We start from the raw sequence: 20,816 nt of genomic DNA on the forward strand, positions 1-20,816 counted from the left end.
CAGAACTGATGAAAAGTGGAAAATAAAGAATGGAGCAAAATTATAAAAATAATAGTATCTTAGTTACTGGTAAATAAACAAAGCCAATTTCCATAATATTCTCTTCTTTCAGTTGTTTCTAATGAACCATCTGCTGGACCAAGATCTACATGACAGAGGCTGGCAGATGTCTTCGGACAGCTGAATCCACTTAAATGGTCCTTTCTGTTTAGAATTTAAGGCCAGTTCAGATCGTCTTTTTAACACATTGACTCTTGGCGTGAATCATACTGTGTATTTAGTTTCCTGCATTAAGGCAAATACTGGGGAAGAGTCAGCATGTAATTGGCACTCATTCTGCAAAGTGTCAGTGTGCATAGACGTGCCTAACAAGATTGTGCTTAGTGAGCTGAGTAGTTATATCGCTGTTCATAAAAATAAATGTGAGAGGTTCTTCAGTGCATGCTGGCTGCCTTGCCCTGTAACACAGGTTAAGTCTAGCTATTAAAATAGGCTCACAATGCCAGAGAAAAGCTTCCTCCTGGGGTAGAAAGACTGTGTATGAACTGTTCAGATGATTAAGCTGGTTCAGGGAAAAAGCAAAAGACTGGAAAGCTCATGCCAAGAATTAATGAGATTTTGGCACAACTGAACTTGAAACATAGCCTTGATTCTCCTTCAAACTTGAACTCCAGTCTGCTCCGCAACACTACACTGGATGAAACCATCGGCTTTCTGGCTAATATAACTCAGTTTTCTTTGTAAAGAGATTTTGCTTTCTGTGTTTGAAGACTTTCATAACAACCTGGTGTTAAAATATATTTGTATGACAAAATAAAATCAGCAAACACAGATAAGTTTTGAGGGATGTTGAGAATCTGTGCAATGTTTTACCTTTACTCTTGTTGCAACTCCTGGTATTCTAAGAAGTCCTTCTGTTCCCAGAGTTGCCTCCTCTATCTGGGCAATCAGCTGTCAAACACAAAACAAATTGCATGAACAAAGATGCCAATTAAAAATTACTGGTAGATAGTTCTAATTTAGTGGAACTTTTATGTATGTATCTCTGTGTGTATGTGTACGAATGAATTTGTGCACACACGTATGTTACAAGTAGACACACAGACAGTTTACAAATGGATCACAGTTTTATGAATGCTATTAAAGAACAGTTTGTCTATTTTATTAAAAAAGAAAACGATTCTTTAGACCTCCTTCAAGTATCCTACAAAGACTGAAGCAGGTTTTTTTTCAAAATTACTCTGGCTTCAAAAATTCCCTTGTTAAAATGTCTCCGAATTAAAACAATAAAGGTAATGTTAGAGATACAGCACTAACTTTTTCACAAATACTCCTTTTTATGACTTTACCAGAGAAGAACTAAGTACGTTTAGGCTTTAAAGAAGGCTCAGTTTTACACATACCGGCATTCTCCTAACAAACTCAACAGTTTGCAATCCTACACATGGCTTAGATAAATTAGAAGTTCTGTAAAAGTACTTAAAACGTGTATCATAAATGTTATTTCTCTAAAAGTTATGTCTAGATCCATTCACTGAAGGATGGATCTAAGAGTATTCAAAAGAAATTTGTAAACATCAAAAGCTAATGACATCATTTTAGCACAAATGCTTCTCACAACGTTTAACTAGGGCAGTGCCTTTGTTACATACATGCAAGAGCTGTGCCATCTCTTGAGTAAAAAAAATTACGCAACACAGTTGTGCTTTCTCCAGCTACAGAAATTAAAGGGGGTTTACCTACCACTGTATTTATGTAACTGATAAATACATAAAAAAGATGAGGGAGAAAAAGCCACAAAGTTAGAAAACAGCACTAAAGGTGCTGGTATATTTTCCTTGGTTAAAAAAAAAAGTGCTAACTGGCCGCATCCAACTCTCACTGTACCTAGCTTAACACCAGAGCAGTGGCTGCCACTCTCATCTGTCGGACACAAAGACGCTGTGGGCATTTTGTGTGATTCACCACGTCTAGGGGGAGGCAAGATCTGATGGCACTGCCGGTAGCCATGACTGCTTCACACACACTCACTCACAAGTGCCCCCTTGGCAGGCAGCAAGAGGTGGCCACTGGCCAGCACCAGCCTCCTGCCTATGGGAAACCCCCACTTCATGTCCATCAGGGCTGTTTGGCATGGCTTCATTAGCAGGCCAGAGACCTAAATCACTATCAACAGAAACTTCTGGTGGAGTTACATGGATTGGTATTACCCTCAGGTTTTCCAGTCAGAAAACCCCTAGGCTAAATTAGTCAACCTTTTTAACCCTAATTCCTCAATAAAATAAAAGCTAGGTGTAGTTTTTATTACAGGATTATTTTTTTTTAATTAAGCAGCCTTCCTATTAGCTTGGTTTGTTTCATTTCAGTGATAGCCAAGGTACATTTTTAAAGCAGTATGCACAAAAATATTCTTTCTTGCACTTTATATATATATATCCCCTATTCCTGGAAAGCATATGTTGTAGAGAACAGGCAGAAGAAATGGGAAACTTTTTATTTTCATATTCTCATTTAAAGAAAAACTGTATTCCAAATGATGTCTCCACCTTGCAAAACAAATCACATCTATATGTTAGAAATGTTTAAGTAGAATTTTCTCCATGAAGAACTATGCTTACTATGTTGCTAGGATAGCACAGCGATCAATCCCTTTTTGTCATTTGATTTCTTTTTTTCTAGATATCATCTTTCCCAGAGCTGTATTTTTATGATCCTGAGGAAGCAATTTCTGGCATGAATGACACAGAAGTAGTTTTGAGAGAGTGATGCAGAACTACTTTGAGATTTCTATTTCTTGAAAAATAACAAGCAGGTCCTCAAGTCTACTGAAACGGTGATGACACAGTGCTGAGTTTTTGTCAGTGTTAGGACAGGTCCACACACTGCGGTCTCTCCCTTCTCAAGCAATGAGACCTGCTATGCATGGGCAGTAAATCCAGGGTCTCTGTCATCCTTCCCATTATCCTCCCTATTACCATGACATGATACGGACCAAAGCATCCTCCCATGTACTAAAGCAATGCATCTTCTGGAAAAGGGGTGTTGTCACCATCAGAGGCAGTTATCTAGCCAGATTGCCACCCCCTAGCCACCTCCCTTCTGGCCCAAATCACTTCTGAAAGGAGAAAACCACTTCCTAGAAAGGTCAGTTCTACCTGTGGGCCAGGGATTGAGAATTTCTATGGAACTTCAAGTATTTGCCCTGAAAAAAATAAAGGGCAGCCCTACTGATGATGGAAGTTACACCCCTGTTATGAAATGGAATTTGGCTGCAGTGGGTTCTTATGCTGATTGTCAGTTTTCACAGGCTTGTTAGTAAACTTGCCTAAATCACGGAGACCAGTTCTGACAAAAAATGAACTTTATTCCTTTAACTCAAAATATGTCTGATACAAAGCAAAGTATCACATTTACTGAATTAATAAATAAAGCTGCAAATAAAATTTACAATAACTTTGATTGATTAGAGTAATAGACTGAAAACTGTGCTACAGGGAGCAAATAAATCTAAGACAAAATGTTATTTGTTTGTCATTTGCAAGTATGTAACAAGCTGACTTGTTCATGCCTATTTACCTTTTGAAAAATCAGTGGGATCTTGGTTCCTGGCACCTTCTTCTGATCCTGTTCCAGTAAAATTGACAGCGGGACACCAAACAGGCCAGAGTCTGAAGAATAAAGCAAAAGAAACTGAGATATTATCCACATCTGTCATGTGATAATGGCATAAAACCACATTTTTGAAGTGATAAGCCTATTCAATACATTCAGAGCTATTGACCTTTTGTTCAAAGTGTTTGAATGTCTTCGTCAATCAAGTTATTACACAAAGCATTCCAGCTAAAAGGATTCATTCATCTCTTCCTTCAACCATAAATCAGGAGTCTTCTGTTTTCACTTCAAATTGCCATCCACATATTCTGCAGTACAGTGAAGCAAACTGCATAAATGAACCATCTGCGTGGTTCTGGTTTGCAGAGTGGGTGTGATGATGACCCTGCAATGCAGATCTTCATCACTCAATGCAAGCTATTATAGTTAAGATGCAAATGGCATGAGTAAAATATCCAGAAATTTGGCTACTAAAATGAGACAGATGTAATTATCACCCAGTTACTCTGAACACTTCTCTCTATGAGGGTTTTGAAAGAAGAACTTTTCAACCCCTGTGCTTTTACATTATACACCATCAGGATAGCAAGATCACCATCTCGCCAAAGGTGGGGGGTTTTTATTTTTAATAAAAGCAGAAGTACGGTCAAGTCTTTGTTAGAAAATAGCCTTTACAATAGTACTAATGCAACGTAAATGAAAAAAAATGGAATATAGTCTCGTTAATCTAGCCCTGATGCAAAACTAGCCTTAGTTTTCCAGTAAATGGACTGCCAGTTGTTTATGGCCCAGCTGAATAGAAGTGAATGACCATTAAAAGAGAGCTGTACTAGTAACAACTAACCCAAAGTTTGCTGACATAGAACTTCTCTGTCAGAAGTACTGATAATTGCTGTATGTGCAATTTTTCTGAAACAGCATATAACACTATACGTAGCTAAAAACTCCTGCTTGGTATGATGCCATGCCAATATTGAGCACAGAACAGTTGTAATTACTGAAAAGATGTCAGCCCTTGAGGGAATGTGATATATGTCAAAGAAACATCAGTTTCAATGCCAAAACAGGGAGTTTTTGTATCTCTATCAGCATAAAAAGTCTACCTATAAAATATGCAGGGACTCATACATGCAGTCAATATCCATACCCCATAGTTTTATCATCTTGAAGATCTTGTCAATAATATAAGTTTCTACTGAGATGAAGTTGGAGAAACAAACTGAAGGAGGTCAATAGAAAGGCAGGGCTGGGCACAGCACAGCATTCTCCAGAAGGAGTAAGTTTTCATCATCTTTACATACTCAGGCACAAAGGGGAACAGCCAATAGATTCACCATTGTGTGAATCAATCGGCCAAACAATACTTCAGGAATAAAGAGGTTAGGGTCAGGTAGAGCAACAAGGCACTGAAGGCATTACGTTGCAAAAGCAGATTTGTTTGGCAGAAAGGGTGATATGTCATTGTCTATTTTCTACACATTTCCATGAATCTAGCCCATTTTTTTAACTTTAAAAATAGCTTTTAATCAATTCGATGCTTTTCATGACTGCCTGTCATTCAGCTAATAATGCTATGAATGAAATTCAATTAACAATAAATTTGGTAAGACAAATTAAGACCCAAAATACAACAGAAAAAAGTGGTTTGTCTCTGTTCATTAGTGAAAGCAGAAGCACTTCATAGAATCATAGAATAACAGGTTGAAAGGGACCTCAAGGTCCAACCTTTCTTGGCAGAAGCGCTTCTGCAAGAAGAAAATGCATTTAAGGGATGAAGGTTTCATAGACGTTTCTGTCTACACCTTTTGCATTTAAAAAGTTATTTTCTACTACTGTAAAGTGAAGAGCATATTCTGAAGAATCTATTGTACCTTGCTGTGTATCTCTCAACCCTCTCCATTGCTTTCAATTATTTAAAGTGAGCTATTGCACTGTCACATTCACTGAACCTTGACAACAGTGTTTTGGCCAAGGCAGGCTTGTGATTAACTGGTAACACATTTCAAGCTCTTGTAAAGCATTTACCAGAAGCCAGAAATACAGAAAACAAACAAAGCACTGAACACCTCTAGCATCTTGAAATTGGTTTCCATGTGTCCTATGCTCCCAAGAACAGAACTGTGATTATACATATGCTCCAACAGATTACAGAGCAAAACAATGCATTGTGGCTGTCTCAACATCCTCTGCAACAACCCTAAATCTTCCACTTAATATTACACCATTCAGCATAAAAACCGCACTATGGCCTGAGGAAATACTGGATGGGCAAGGCCTATGTGACACAGGAAAGTTTGTACCAGACAGACAAAGGAAAGCAGGTGACAAAGAATCCCAGCATCTCCAGCCAAGGGCAACGAAATCAAAAAAGTCAGGTAGAATCACAGAATCATAAAATTATTTAGGTTGGAAAAAACCTTTAAGAACATTGAGTCCAACCGTAAAAGTAGCATAGTACCCACCTTCAGGAAAGCAGAAAAAGGATACCCACAAAGAGCTTATATACGTACACTCTCAGGGAATCTATCAGCACATACACACTTCTGTGAAGCAATTCTTGCACAGCACATTACTAAGATAGTACCCTTGCTTCACTCTTTGGTTTATCTGCTCAGTGACTGACCTGAGTTTTAACTTTAGACAAAAAGCATGGTCCCATAGCTGGAGTGACTGTGTGCATGAACTTGCTTAAAGTGTGCCTTGAGTTAAGGCATATAATTAAATGCTTCTCAGGATCCATGTTACTATTAATATAAATTTTCTGCTGGAAAAATCATAAAGAACCAAACACCTTTGTTTTATTGGGTTAAAGTAGCCACATTTGGTTCAGAACATGAAACACCAACTCACCTTTGGTTTTGATTTTTACAGCTTTTTGCTGTTTGAATTCTGTCCCAAGTATGTCATAGAGAGCAGTTAATTCAATCAGTGCTAAAGAATAGACTTTCTTCATGTCCTGAGGGGCCAGGTCACCAATCTTTGTGGTTCCTGTTTTGTCCTTTGGCAGCCTGAAATTCTAAAAGCAGAGATTTGCAGCAGTGAATAATCCACGTCATAACAAATTACTTAGTTCAAAGGCTGTGCTTCCTTCTGGGCACAACATTTCATCATGAAGCCTGCTGTTACTGACTAAACCACAGAAGACTCCTCCAGATAGGTTGAAAAGCAGATGATCTTAAAATCATAGGAAGATTTAGGTTCATAGTAACTTCTGGAGGTCACCTAATTCAACTGCCTGCTCAAAGCAAGGCTAAATTCAGTCTGATTGGGTTGTTTGTTGCATTGTCCAACTGAATTTTGAGAACTCCCAGTAACCTTTTTGGGTACCTGTTCCAGTGCTTAATGCTCTCAAGGAGAGTTTTTTTACTTTGCAAAACAGAATTTCCCCTGTAGTCACTTGTGTCCGTTACCTCTTGTCCTTTCGCTGTGCACCTCCAAGAAGAGTTTGGCTTGGTCCTGCTTGTAACCATCTCTCATCCCCACACACCACCACCTTCTGTATTCTTTTGCAATTTATAGTGGTGGAAACGTCTGTCCATGTACAATTGGGATAGAAATCCCTCTGCATTTATGCACACAAAATATCATATTTGGTTGCTATATAAATAATAATAAAGGGGTTCCCTTCTTGAGGAAGGGGGATCCTTAATTATGGCTCTTTTCTACTGCACTAAATGCTCAGAAGCCACAGTCAGAGACTAATATAAGGAACTGAGCCGAGTAGGCAAGGGCCATCCCAGCTCATAGAGGTTTACAACTCCATCTCTCACCAGCAGGCTTCTAAGTAAGACTCCTGCCTGTGCCTGACGTTAGCAGTGTGCGTGACTCAAAGCAGGAAGGTTGACATGACTTTCTTCCATTTGGAAACATGTATTATATTCCAGCATTTTTTTCTCATCCTGTACAAAGTGATAGCACAGATGAATTGGTGGGTATGGTACATGACTACAAGGGCACATACCAAAACACAAACATAATTTACAAATCATAGATATATAGTAAGTTTCCTGCCTTGAAGTTTCATTGACTTGCAAAAACATGTATGTTTAAATATAGCTGCCAATGACGAAGGTGTAACAAATTGTAGATTTAAATAGGTAACTCCCTTTTCCTATCTTTTTGCCACTCCATTCATCACTGAAGGAGAAATCCCATAGCCTTCTTTGACGAATCCTTCATAAGTCTATCTAAAAGTATAGATAATGTACGTATCATGCATATATATATATATATGCATATATAAAAAAGTTAGAGTATAGCTATTCTTTCCTTGTTATAGGCTGCATTAGAGAAACACGATTCAAACACTTTAGAATCCATTTTTAAATATCCATTAGTGTCTGGTTTATAATGTTTAAACTAGGATACATGGGGTAATTACTATTTGAAGAACTGCACATGTCCTTATCTAAATTAAGTGTTTGAAGAATTGTGAAACATTATTACTTCAGACACTACGTTTACTCAGATATGTTTGCATACACCATTAGAAAAAAAGAAGACATTTTTCACACAAGTCATTAGTTTACAGGTCATACATAACTGCATGTTCATGAACTGTTAGGTAGAGAGACATCCTCAAAGAGACGCCTGAGGATCAATAATAAAATTCCTCAGAGGGTCTTCTTTTGTACTTATTTGGTACTATTGTGTACTTATTTGGTACATTCAGAACTAGCCTTAGAGTTGGAAAGAAAAACTAAGCCCAAACTAATCCTTAATTTCCTGCCATTTGACTTTAGACTTCTGTAGGTCATTCTGTTCTCATTCTCATTCCTCACCTATCTGCATCGAATAACTGCACAAGGTTTCTACAGGCATCCACCAAGCCTTTTTAAATGACAACAGGGCTTTTATTACAGAGGTAAAGCATCTCACCTTAGAAAACAGGAAAAGGGGCTGTCAACAGATGAAGGAAGGACACAGTTTGCATACAACTCCCACTAAGCCACTATTCCAGCTTAATATTACCCATTCATTATTGTTTACACATAAAGTACATTTTTGCCAGACAGACAATGACATAATTAGGCACAGAAGTAGTTATTTCCATGTTATTGAGAATACTGTTACCAAAAATGAGAATGTCTATCTTCATAAAGCTGGATCCAGCAACAACCTTCTTCCAAATCTAATTTACCCACTATCATATAAATATCATCCAAACAGTACCACTAGTAAAAACAAAGAATGTGCGCAATAAATAGAAAACACCTACCGGGAGAAGAGTGTCACCCCCTCCACCCTTCCACATTTTGCCTACTGAACTGTCTTTGAGATTAGCTGCCTGTTCTGCAAATGATATCTCCAAATTGATGTCAGTGTCCAGAAACGGCTTGTCTTCATCCGTTCCAAGTCTGAACTTTGGATCTGAAAACAGAGTAAAAAAACCTAATAATCAACAGCAGCACAACTGAGCACCGCTCAGTGCATAAGAGTAAGTTTAAAACCAAGTAGAAATTAATTCTGTGCAAGGGATGGACTTTAAGGTTGCAGATTCACTGATTTCTGCATTTTTTTATGTCAATTGAAAATTTAGCTTCTTACAAGGGTCCATCTTTTGTATTTTTTCTTGAATAATTCGGCCAAGGCATAGGGTTTTCTCCTCTTTATCTATTATGAAAAGATAAAGCAATTCACCTCCATCAAACAGCAGACTCACATAATCTTCCAGAGCCTAACAGCTTTGGCATCAGAAGTTACTCCCCATCAAACACTTAACAGCCTCAAAGACTGTAACATACTGCAACCAAATCAGCAATTCTTTCTGCTGAAAAAATTACAAAAGCAAAAGGGAATGCTTCCTGCATGATCCAAAGCATTAACATCTGGGGATAACAGGGAGTACACAGATCATGTCTTTGTCCCAACATTCTTGTCCTCACCTCAGTCTGAAGAGTCTAGATTGCTCAAAACTGTTTGCACATGTTTCCATGACACAGGGAAGGGCAAAATACAAAACAATGGCCTTACTTCTCTTTCTTTGTTCCTTTGAATGAATCAAATACTAGACAAATGTAGAACATTTTTTGGTTTTTTTTTTTAAAAAAAGGAAAAAAAAGGGAGGCACTTCTGCTTTTAGAAAAAGAAGTCTAATTTCACAGTAAATCAACCGTTGTTTTTCAGTCTGAAGTTAAAATATATCATGAAAGAAGAAAGATGAAAATTATATTGCAAATAACACTAATATAAAGCATCAAAGACAATTTAATCAAAGAAAGATTCTGATCTCTCCACCATCTCTCTTGTGATGTGATACTTCTTAAAGTACATCCAGGATTAGGTTCCTTGTACAAGACATTACAAATACTTGCAAAGTCTGAAATTTAGATTTAAAACCAGGTCAAACATAAACAAATCAATGCTGCTCCTTTCAGCCAGACCGTGATTCTGCCACTGGCTCCTACTCACAGGACACTAGAGCCTGTTCAAAGCTAACATACCACAAGAGCAGGAAAAATGGGATGGAAACGGACATGAGTTGAGAAGAAGAACCATGAGCAGTATATATGCATTGGTATAATAATATCGTGTAACATTATAGATTAATTGCTTTACACCGCTGTGGGAAATTTTTGCATGGCCTGGAATAACTACCCTAAACTAAGCCAGCAAAAGTTTCCCAGAAAAGAGTCACAGGTACAGAAACATTTGACCTTGAAGCAGGGGAAGGCTGTAGATAGGCAGATTAAGAGCGAAGTCCTCAAGGAAGTGCTGCTCTACACTGATACTTTCAATGGTCTGCAAAAGAGCTGAGCTGCAAGCATGCAACATAAACAACATATGAAGCATCAAGTTTAAAAACAAAAATTACACCAACTCAAAAATTTTTCTGAATTGCACCTGTGTTTAATTGAAAGACACAAACCCAAGACTAGTCTCTGATATTCTTTAGAAGGAGTCCTGAAAACGACCTCAGCCTGCCAGGGCCAAACTCAGGGGCCCTGACAGCCAGGCGAGCCGCCGCAGCCACTCTCTGGTAGGACACGGTGCTTCACACAACCACTCCCATGTCAACGTAATTCATCTAGAGCTGAGCCTCTTCCAGAGAGAGAAGGTGGATTCGAGTTAACGCTTTGACTCTACTTACAACCAAGCAACGCTGTAAGAAACAGAATAAAACATTTCCAAATTTTGCCTGTCGTGTATGTTACTTGCCACTTGCTCTTTCCAGAGTATCTTCTGCTAACTTTCCACAGACCCCAAAAGACGCCTGGGGCGTACGCTAAAGATTAAGCTGATCCTGAAACTGGAGCTGATCCTTTCGTTTAAGAGATATACGAGACCTCAGTAACCAAACATATCCAAGGTCAAATTCGTCCCTGGCCTCGATCTTTGGCCTCCTTGTCTGTATATCTGTATATATCATGTAAACTGCTCAATGCATCTGAACTAAAGGAAAACAGTCCCCTGTTCCCCCTAGACTTTTGTCATGCTAATGTGGCCTATACGTGACCTACATACTTCCTACCAGCCTGGGAGGGATCGATGTTAACAAACAATAAAGCAGTAGCTCTTATTTCAGTCCTCTGGTTATAGGAAGGTGCTGTGTAAAGCAGATGTCTTGGTAACGCCGTGCACATTTTAAAGGTCTGGAAACGTTGCTGTTGTGGGGATTTTCTTCTTGGTCGTAGAGACTTGCTCCTATTGTCGTGCATTCATTAACTAGGAAGCAGCTGCACCAGGAAGCAGCTTTGGTGTTGTGCCAACTGCATGCAGTATTTCATGAGAGAAATGCAAGTGCGATACAGAAAAATGTAAATATTGTCTATAAGGAAGTGGAAACCGGATTTCACATCAGTCCTGTACCCTTTCCTTGGTTCACAGTGCTATTTAAAGATCACATAAAATGATGCAAATTCCTCAGGAGGGGGGTGGGGTTACATTTTGGATTTCTTTTTAATACGACATGGAAATATCGGGAGTGACAACCTTACCATTTTCTAGTTTTGCTAGAGAATTTAGACAATACCCCAATGGAGCTAGGCTGATAGATCTCAATTTATAACTGGAAAGGTAGAATGGCTGATTTTTTTTTTTTTTTTTGACTGACAAAGCATTTCTCTAAAGGGCTAATCCATAGACAATTTAAAATAGAAAACAAAAAACTTTTAATCGTTTCACTAACACTATCACTCCAGCCATAGATTCCTCATCATGTAAAATGAAAAGCAGAAACAAACTCTTTAATTAAAAAATACAACCACATTTCAGTCTTTTTCCCTATCAAGAAGCAAGCATTACAGCTCTTTCCCTCATCTTACATATAACAGATGAAATTTTTTCATTCATTTGTCAGATCATTATGCTTTGAGGTTACCCTTATACAGAGGTTTTATTTAACATTCTTCCCTTGTAGCTAATCCAGTGTGCTCAGGATAACTGCAGTCCCACAATAAACTGACTTTTGCTGCTCCCCTATTTAAGCTAATGAGTATTTAGCTTTTCATCTGCTTTATTTTTCCTTTTTATTTCTTGAGATGTCTCAGCCAACATGGTTATTTACTCCTTTTCACATACATCCAAAGATAATTACTTTTTTTTCTTTCCTAACTGTTGAACAGTTGAATACTGCTAGCTTTGCAGGTCTTTAGTGAGTGTTATGGATCACTAAAATGATAATGTCTTTTGACAGCTTAAGACATAATTCTCAATTTTCTTTTCAGTTGTGTAACAAAGAGGCACTTAAAGCCAGTGAGGGTCCTTCCAAAAAACCTCAAATATGCATCTACCAGTAAAAAGATTAAGAACTCATTAAACTGTTCTGTTTGACCAGGATCAGGCAGAAAATACTAAATACATAATGGTTTCATATTGTTCCCTGAGTTTGCTTACATTGTTTAGGCAAGAAACAAGGTGTGTCAGACTGGCAAGAAAGGAGGAGTGAGCACAGGTTCACACAACGCATGTATGCTCTACATGCAATGGCAAACCATTATCATCTTCAGTCTGGCAGAAGCATTCAGGAATGCAGAATTCAAATACCCTATTAGGTACAGAGACATAAACTTTGGAGAAGGGCCAGAGTCATTCACTCTAACAGTTTTAAGACATCTCAATTTAAGCTTTGGAATTTTTTTTTTAGATTGTCGAGATTATATTCATATTTTTTCAGGTAAAACTGGTACTACTTCTCTGTCAAAGGGGTCTTCCATTTTAAAAAAAAGTCTTTGGATTTGGATTTCATAAATGTTAAGTATCTCTCAAATATCAGGCATTGTTTACTTTTTTGCCTTAAATTTATTCACTGTTTGTATAACACTAATTTGTTCATCATTCTGGAGGAAAGATCACAGCACAACATTGAAGCAGGTGCAGTGCTTTTAAAACACCACTGAACTTGCACGGTTTGACTGTAAACTGAAATGATTTTTATTTCCTGGTCCAATCTTGGGAGCAGAGCCCACTTTAGAATGTTGACAAGAACAGAAGTGTATCGGGATGTAAGCAGGCTGCATTTGCCATCCACATCACAATCTGTGCTGAGGAGAGCTAGCATATGGGATTTGCCTTTCAGAACTTCCCATTTCTGAAGGGTTCATCAGGGCCACTGGAAAAAAAGAACCAGATGTGATAAAAACTCTGTAATAATTGCTTGGTAATTTTCCAACTCTGAATCCTACAGTGCAGTTTATTGACACAAGCACCAGGCATCCCTTCCTTCCCTTGTGCTGAACCAGCAGTCTGGCAGCCCTCCCAATTTTTTACTGTTCTTATTGGAGTGAGATCTGCTGAGAGGGAGGGAGGGAAGGATTAACAGCACTTCTGGAAACACAGATTTGGTGATATTCAGGGCTGGTTTATATTCATCTCTCTCACTTCCATGTACATCCTGTATTGTCTGTTGCCATTTTCTAAGTCTAATCCTAAAGTAACTGACCAGTAGCAGACTGGAAAAATTGTATTCTAGAACTGGAGCAGAATTTTCTTTGGTGGCTTAATTACAGGTAATTAACTTGCAGTAGGGAACTTGATCTACCTGCTTGACTATTTAAGTGTCTATAGGGTCCAGTGTAACACCTATGTGCTATCCAGTCCCCTGGAAAAAGAAAAAAATTCCAACATACAAACAATGCAGAATAGCAGTGTAATATATTAAAGTTTAAATGGCTGTTAACTGGACAGTTAATATTCTGATCTCTACGGTGATGGCTATGGTGGTATAACAGACATGGTGCAACCCCTGCTTTGAAGAAATCTAAGATGATGTGGGCAACCACTCTTTTATTACTGGACCTGAAGAAGAGCAGAAAGCTTTGTCAAAGTCCTTCATCAACATTCATACTCTCTAAACAGAAACTATGCATTCAGCCAAGAACTTCTGTGATGCTCTGTCCCACATGGCAGTGAGAGAAAAGGGTCTTCCACGGGTACTGTAATCTTGTGTAGTCACACGCTGTTGAACACAACCCAGACCTACGCACACAGAATTCTATCTCTTTCCATTTTCCTTTAAAAGGTAAACAACTTTTTTCTTCCATCCCTGTTTTTCTTTCATTTTGAGCTGCAGGTATATAGCCAGTTCTCACTGGGTTTGGATGTTTACAGTCCATTTGTTTTTGTTCTCTCATACGCATTGATGAGCTTATGTATAGTGCTTCATTTCCTGTACTGTACAGCAGAGATAAACCAGAAGGGACGAATTAAGGATCAGGAAAGACCTAAGCATAAGCAATGAGAGGAGACTTCTCCCAGATGACTTGATTATAAGATGATCACTGGTAACAAACAAGGTTTCCCAGGTGGCTCAAAGGACACAATCTACAGCCACACTTAAAAATTTCACACCACAACAACGCAGGCCATAACAGGTTTCTCATAAGAATTTCATTTTCTTTTGCTGAAAAGTTACTTGAGATATGCACCTATGTAGTAGCTTGTGTAGTTGAAAGCCTACAAACCAAAAGGAAAACAAACAAACAAAAAAAGGGAGTTGTTTGGCCTTACCTTTTGTTCCATCTTGTGTTTCATTTTTGTTTTCATTTGTTCTCACAGTTGAGGGTTCACTTCCATCACAGACCTAAGAAAGGAACAATAAATACGTATGCCTATAAAAACCAAATGCATGGTAGTAGAAAATCCATCTGCTCTGTGGAGGATTACAACAGATACTCCTGCAATTCAGGGGTATGCAGAAGCACACCTGTGTTTCAGTAGAAAACCCTTTGCCAAAGGATAAGGGGATCTGAAATCTATGTAATTAAAAAAGAAGTCCATTCCCTTCTTCCTAAAAGACTAAGTGGGTATAAGACTTCATTTTCCAGAGTTGCAAAGAATAAGAAAATGTAGTTTTTGATCTGAAGCCATATTTTGCATGGGAAGATATAGAAAGGGAATCTGGAGGAGACATTTTGACTGACTCAGTCCAAATTCCTTCCTCTTGCAAAATCTTAAATGGTTGCCCCCCCTACAGAACAATCCCTTCCCTTTTGCAGGGTGGCCTGACATTAATATCTGTGCTTACATCTTAGATTTCCAACAGCAAAATTAGGATACTTCAAAGGGACCACAAAACAGGAAAGGATTTGAACCATCTTCTCCTTTCTACAGTGCTGCACTACCCAATCTCAAGATTCGTCACATTCTATGAGCTGGCTGACTCCTACTACAGAACAAAATATTTCAGAACATGTAGAAAATCTACACCCATATATATAATTATATATATACCTATATACGTTTTTATACACATATTATTATCTTTTTGACAACTCAAATCAATAATGAATGTTTAGCAGTCTGGATTTTTAATTGTATTTTACTCAAGCACTGTATAACTCCATACTTACTAAGGAAAAAAAATCAAGTTTTAAAGATTTCTCCTACCACACAAATCTGTATATTTACCTTCTTTTAAAATCAGGGATCTTGAAAGGTGGAAGAAGATAGCATGACTGCCCAGAAGATTATTACTTTTTCACAGAGCAGTAGAAGGAGACTGGGAAGCTGTCAAGGTACCAAAAATACAGTTTCTCTTTGGAAATATGGCAGGAAATTTAGTAGAAACATCAACACAATTGTTGCGTTGATGCGAAACATCAACACTATTGTTTTACCTTTCCTCCTGCTTTCCTCCAGGTGAAGGGAGATTACAGGATTTTTGGAGACTATTATTAAACTGGAATGGCTTCATACAGCTGCAGATGGCTTCAGTCCTCTTTTGTTACATAAAAAGCTTTCTAATGACGGGAGAATAACAAAGCACTAAGAAAGTTACCTAGGGAGGTTGTAGAAGCTACTTCACCACAGGCTTTCTGTGACAGATTAGATGAATAACCACAAGCAATGATTTCTGAATAATTATCTTGATTTGGAGAAAGGAATGCAGTATAGGTTTGAGGGCCTGCACTTGCATTATTTTATTTCAGTCGAGGAGACAGGTTCAGAAGGATTCTCTTTTTTTTTTCAGTTATTTCTATATTTAATAAATATTCTAACCTTCTGTTTTATACATCTTAAATGAGTACAATCATTTGTCTGTTTGCATTGCTTCTCACTGACATCAGAAATATCAAAACATGTAGTTTAAGAGACACGGAAGTCTACTGACCACTGTGACATATCATTGTCAAACATTACAATGTGTAGCTTAAATACAGGAACATGAGTATTTCTTGTGCTTTACTGAAATAACACACTTGAAAGGGAAATTATACTGCTTTAAACTACATGATATTTTACCTAAATTGCTCTGCTATGAGATCTTGTAATTTTTAGGTATAGTCAATTCCAAGTCAGATCCTGTAAAGCTTTTTTGGAGCTAATATCCCTTCTGCAACCACATGCAAAGCAGAACCGTGAAAGGGAAGTTGTGCCTCGAGACATACATTTGAACTAACAAACTCCCCCCACTACATTTCACCTCTACTGAATTTGAAAGGAATTGCTGAAGGAGAGGAAGCTGTTGGGGGAAGGAGGAAGTTACGCCCCCTCAAGATTCACCATGCTTTCCACCACCACTACCACTGAGCCGAATGGCAGCGGCAGCAGCGAGAACGAGGGATGGGGCTAAATTCAGGTCAGCTAGCTGTGCACTTCCATCAGGTCAGAGTCTTCTTAAGGCTGAAGAGCTTGTTGCTTTTGGGAGAGCAGACAGGGCACATACGCTTCTCCACAGAAAAGGAATTCTAATCATAGTCTCCATTTCCCTCCTTCTCCTTTCCTGTGTATGGAAGAGGAACTCTCCTGGTCAATACCCCATGAAAGGAAACTGGGACCCTTCAGAATCTGTCAGAGCAACATCCTGCACACAGTTTAATGACACACACAAGCCCTGGGAGTTAGTACAGGGTCTAAGCCCCCAGCTGGCAGGCATAAAGACCTAAGCAAAATAAAGCAGGTTAGGTTGATGTTCCTTTTTTTCCTCTTTTTTTAAAACAAACAAACAAAAAAAAACCCCAACCCCACAAACAGAAAAGCAAAGCGCACCAAGAGATACGAGGGTCTGGCAGACCCTACCAGATGGCTGCAGGGCACTACCGCACAAATATATAAGTAGGGTTTTGGTAGCTCTTTTGGTGATTGTTGTCATGAGTTTTGCATCTACATTAAAAATAATTCAGATTAACATCTTTGCCATGGAGTGGTCGTTTTATTCATCATTTTTAGGTAATACAAGGCCATTATACATCTTTCTACATACTAAAATTGCCTAATGCAATGTCAAGTCTAGACCAAAGCTATTCCCATAAATTCAGTAAAAAATTCCCTTGGAAATCAGTGAAAAGTTAGACACAAATCTTCTGGAAAGATCCCTTTTGTGGCTGTGCATCTCTCTCCCCTCCCCCCACCCCTACATGTTCCTCTCTTCTCTCTGCCAGAATCAAACAAAACGACAGACAGGAACTTACTTTTCCCTTTGAGTCATACTGCAGCCTGAAGATATCTCTGACATCAGGAATCTGGTGCTGTTTGTTCTTTTTCCTCATGGTCTGTGTGACAGTTTCTACTCGCTTTTCTACTGCCGCCTTCTGGGTTCGGGTCAGTGTGGACAGAAACACCACACTTTCCTGGGAGTTGCCAGAGCTCTCACCAAACAGATCTGACAGACCTGCCTCCTTCAGCCATTCTTCTTCCAGTTCACCCTCTGAGCAAGGCAAAGACGAAAAAAGCATAAACGTTAGCTTTCAAGTACTGTTAAGCACACTGGATGTTAATGACATGATATGGTTAATGCAGTTCACAGGGAAAGTACTAAGGGAATCCAAATTAAGAACAATTACACTATCATGACTTGGAAAAAAGCTATTGTTTCTAAAGAGCTTCAAAAGGGTTAACATAAATCATCAAACCCTTTAAAATAGTTAATCCAATACAGATTGCTGTGGTGCAATCTTTATAATAATCTACAGAACTTCCATTAAATCATATACCATTTTATAAACATACCTAGATATGAACATGTATGGGGAAGTCTGAAAGCCTCTGATCATTGCTGCCTCACTGCAGTGAGTTCAATCTTCAATCTTTTTAGCTCCCTTATTGACATGGTTCAGCCCACTTTTCTTGATACATTACAGCCCTCCACTAGCTCAATTTAATGAAGGACAAACCAGGATACAGGTGTCACCTTAATACTATTTTTTAATCAGTTCTTATGACACAGTCTCCAGCCTGCTGACAGCCCACAAAACAATTGTTGATTTAGTCTTATAGCTGATAAGGTATCCTTTATTGACAGATCACTGCACATAAGACAGGAGAAAGCTATTAAATACTGTCACCAATGGCAAAACTTCTGCTTCTGAAATCAGTATGTCTCTAAAGATACTTTCTTTAAAACATTAATTTCTGTCTGTAGAAGCTGAGATTGTGTTGAATGCCAACAACCCTCTCAAACATTCAAGCAACACTTCCATTTATCAGAAGTACTCCAAAGATGGCACATCAACTTCACTGTTGACTGCAGTTTCCCACAGTGCCCAGTGCACATCCAAGGGCACCCGAATATTAAGAGAGTTCAGAAAACAAACACAAAATGAAAAGTATGAATTTTGCTATGGCTGTGCAGCGAAACCCTGAGCCTCTGACAAAACTCTCTCAGATTTTGTTATTAGGGCTGGAAAGATGGGCTGCACCAATTCTCCAGAGCAGATGTGAACATATCTCATCTCTCCCTGCCTTGCCTTTGCATAGCTGTGTCTCAAGCAAGCCCCAGCCCAGGCAGGCCCATCATCCAGGAACAGTGTCCCACACGATCAGGAGTATTTGTACCCAAGCGAGGTGCTGCACATTAGGCAAAGTGTGGGGCAGAGCTCCATCTGTTCAAGCTGATCAACTCAACTGTGCTGACTCACTTGGCCTTCATGCCAGAGTCAGAGGCTCGAGGTGGAGCGGTAACTAGGGGGAAGAAGGCTATATATAAATAAAAAAGGAAATAGTGAGTTTTGGCATGCAGAGCCTGAAGGCATAGCAGCATCAGTGAGCTGGGGTAAGAGAAGAGGCTCATGCACTGCAGAACGGTGGGCTCTGCTGCTCTGGAGAAAGCCTTGCAGCTCTGTCAGATGCCCTGCTCCCCAGGCACACAGGCTCGGAGCCTTGATGCTTTCTCCAGAGGCCAAGCTGCTACCCTCTTCAGAGCACTTGTTAATAGCAGTGATGTTTTAAAATGCCTAGGGAGGCAGAAGTGCAAAACCCTTTGAAAGCTAATGGAACACATTCTTCTCACTCATGTAGAGGCCATACCAAAATGCAAAACTCCTCACTTTAATTTACTGACACTGTGCACCTCTTGCAAGAATGGGAGAGAGGCAGATACTGCACTGTTAAAAAATAATATTTGAGAGAAGAGTGAAATTAAGGATGTTAGTCCTCTTTTGTCTGATAGGAGAAGAAAAAATTGCTCAACTTCTTCTAAGATCATGCCCTCATGCATGGCCCATAATTAATGCCTCTGAGAAACAAAAATATTGCAACTTAACAGTCACAACAGTTACAAGATTAGAAAGTTACTCACTAAACTTCAACCAGTTAATCATTGGCTTGTCTTCTAAAGTGTGAGGTTTCTATCCACAATAGCTACAATAAGGAACAATACACACAAAGAGTGAAAGGGTTAGTTTAACAGTAAACTGCAAATAAAGCTTCAATTGTTGTGATTTGCAAGTACAGGCACCTTTCTGATGTTCTGCAAATACCATTTAAAGGAAAACCAGCCTTTTACTTATCTCTGATACAGTTCTCTTTCAAGGCACTGCCGGTTTCTGGTGATATGCATCAGAGGCCACAGAATTTTCAAAGTGAATGTTCAGCAGAGTGACCTCTTTTTTGATTTGTGTTTGGTGGGTGCCATCTCTTGAAATAAGACTTAAAGAAAAATCCCTAAATCAGCAAACTGATGATCATTCACAAGAACAGATTTCATTACCATCTGGCTCTTTCACTACAAGTGCTACTCGTTCCTCATGATTATTTCCTCTGGTTTCATGGATGTTTTCGAGTTCTTTCCAGTAGTCATCCAAAAACAGTTCATCCAAGGAGTCCTGGGATCCTGAACGGTCAAATGATGCTCCATCAGATGTCTTCTTAGAATGGTCATGGTTCATTGTATACTGGCCAGACCGACGGCTATAAACATAAATCAAAAAGCAATTCTTGGTTAGCATTTTAAGATACAGGATATATTAATGTTCCGTGAAGGCAGTTAGTGAAGAATTGTGTCTAGTATCAAAGCAAACTAGTATCAACAAGCAAACAAAAAAATATATTTTTAATTCAACATTTCTGCTATACATATCTCCCAATCTGGAATGGAAATAATGAATCCAAATTCTAGTAAACCTAGTTATACCAAAGCTCTAATTCAACTCACAACAGTCAGTTCTACAAAATTCATGGTACATATTTTCCTAGCATCACCATTCATAAAGAATTTTTCAGAAGTGCCTTTCTGCCTGAGTAAATTCTTTTAGCTTGACAGTACCCTGACTTTTTTCATTTGCCATTCTGCTTTTATTTTTTATTAATGTTTAGTCTGGTATCTATGATCTTAATTACAGCTGGGAGAGGACAAAGTAGAATTACTGAAGTTACAGATTGTGAAGTAAACTTGTGAATCCAAACATTTAACAAAGGCCAGTATTTGTTTCTATCTTGCTTCTTTTTTTTGACTGAAAGCTTACCATTTTTATAGTTTGATGTTATTAGCTTTTGGTTCACCCTGCCAAATGTATGTTGCTAAAGCTTTCAAAAGGGATCTTTCATCT

General features: G+C 38.6%; 1 protein-coding gene across 2 annotated transcripts in view; it reads right to left on the reverse strand.

Moving 5' to 3' along the window:
* ARHGAP18 (Rho GTPase activating protein 18) overlaps positions 1-20,816 on the reverse strand; it is a 97,897-nt gene that overhangs the window by 18,773 nt on the left and 58,308 nt on the right. For both annotated transcript variants that reach the window (XM_074896291.1, XM_074896290.1), the window contains exons 2-8: positions 19,979-20,178; positions 17,463-17,698; positions 14,560-14,632; positions 8,831-8,982; positions 6,463-6,628; positions 3,577-3,668; positions 874-951 (exon numbers count right to left, since the gene is read on the reverse strand). In XM_074896291.1, the coding sequence (XP_074752392.1) occupies positions 874-951; positions 3,577-3,668; positions 6,463-6,628; positions 8,831-8,982; positions 14,560-14,632; positions 17,463-17,698; positions 19,979-20,178 (997 nt within the window). The remainder of the gene's footprint in view (positions 1-873; positions 952-3,576; positions 3,669-6,462; positions 6,629-8,830; positions 8,983-14,559; positions 14,633-17,462; positions 17,699-19,978; positions 20,179-20,816) is intronic.

Source organism: Athene noctua, chromosome 1, assembly GCF_965140245.1.
Source record: "Athene noctua chromosome 1, bAthNoc1.hap1.1, whole genome shotgun sequence".
NCBI lineage: Eukaryota > Metazoa > Chordata > Aves > Strigiformes > Strigidae > Athene > Athene noctua.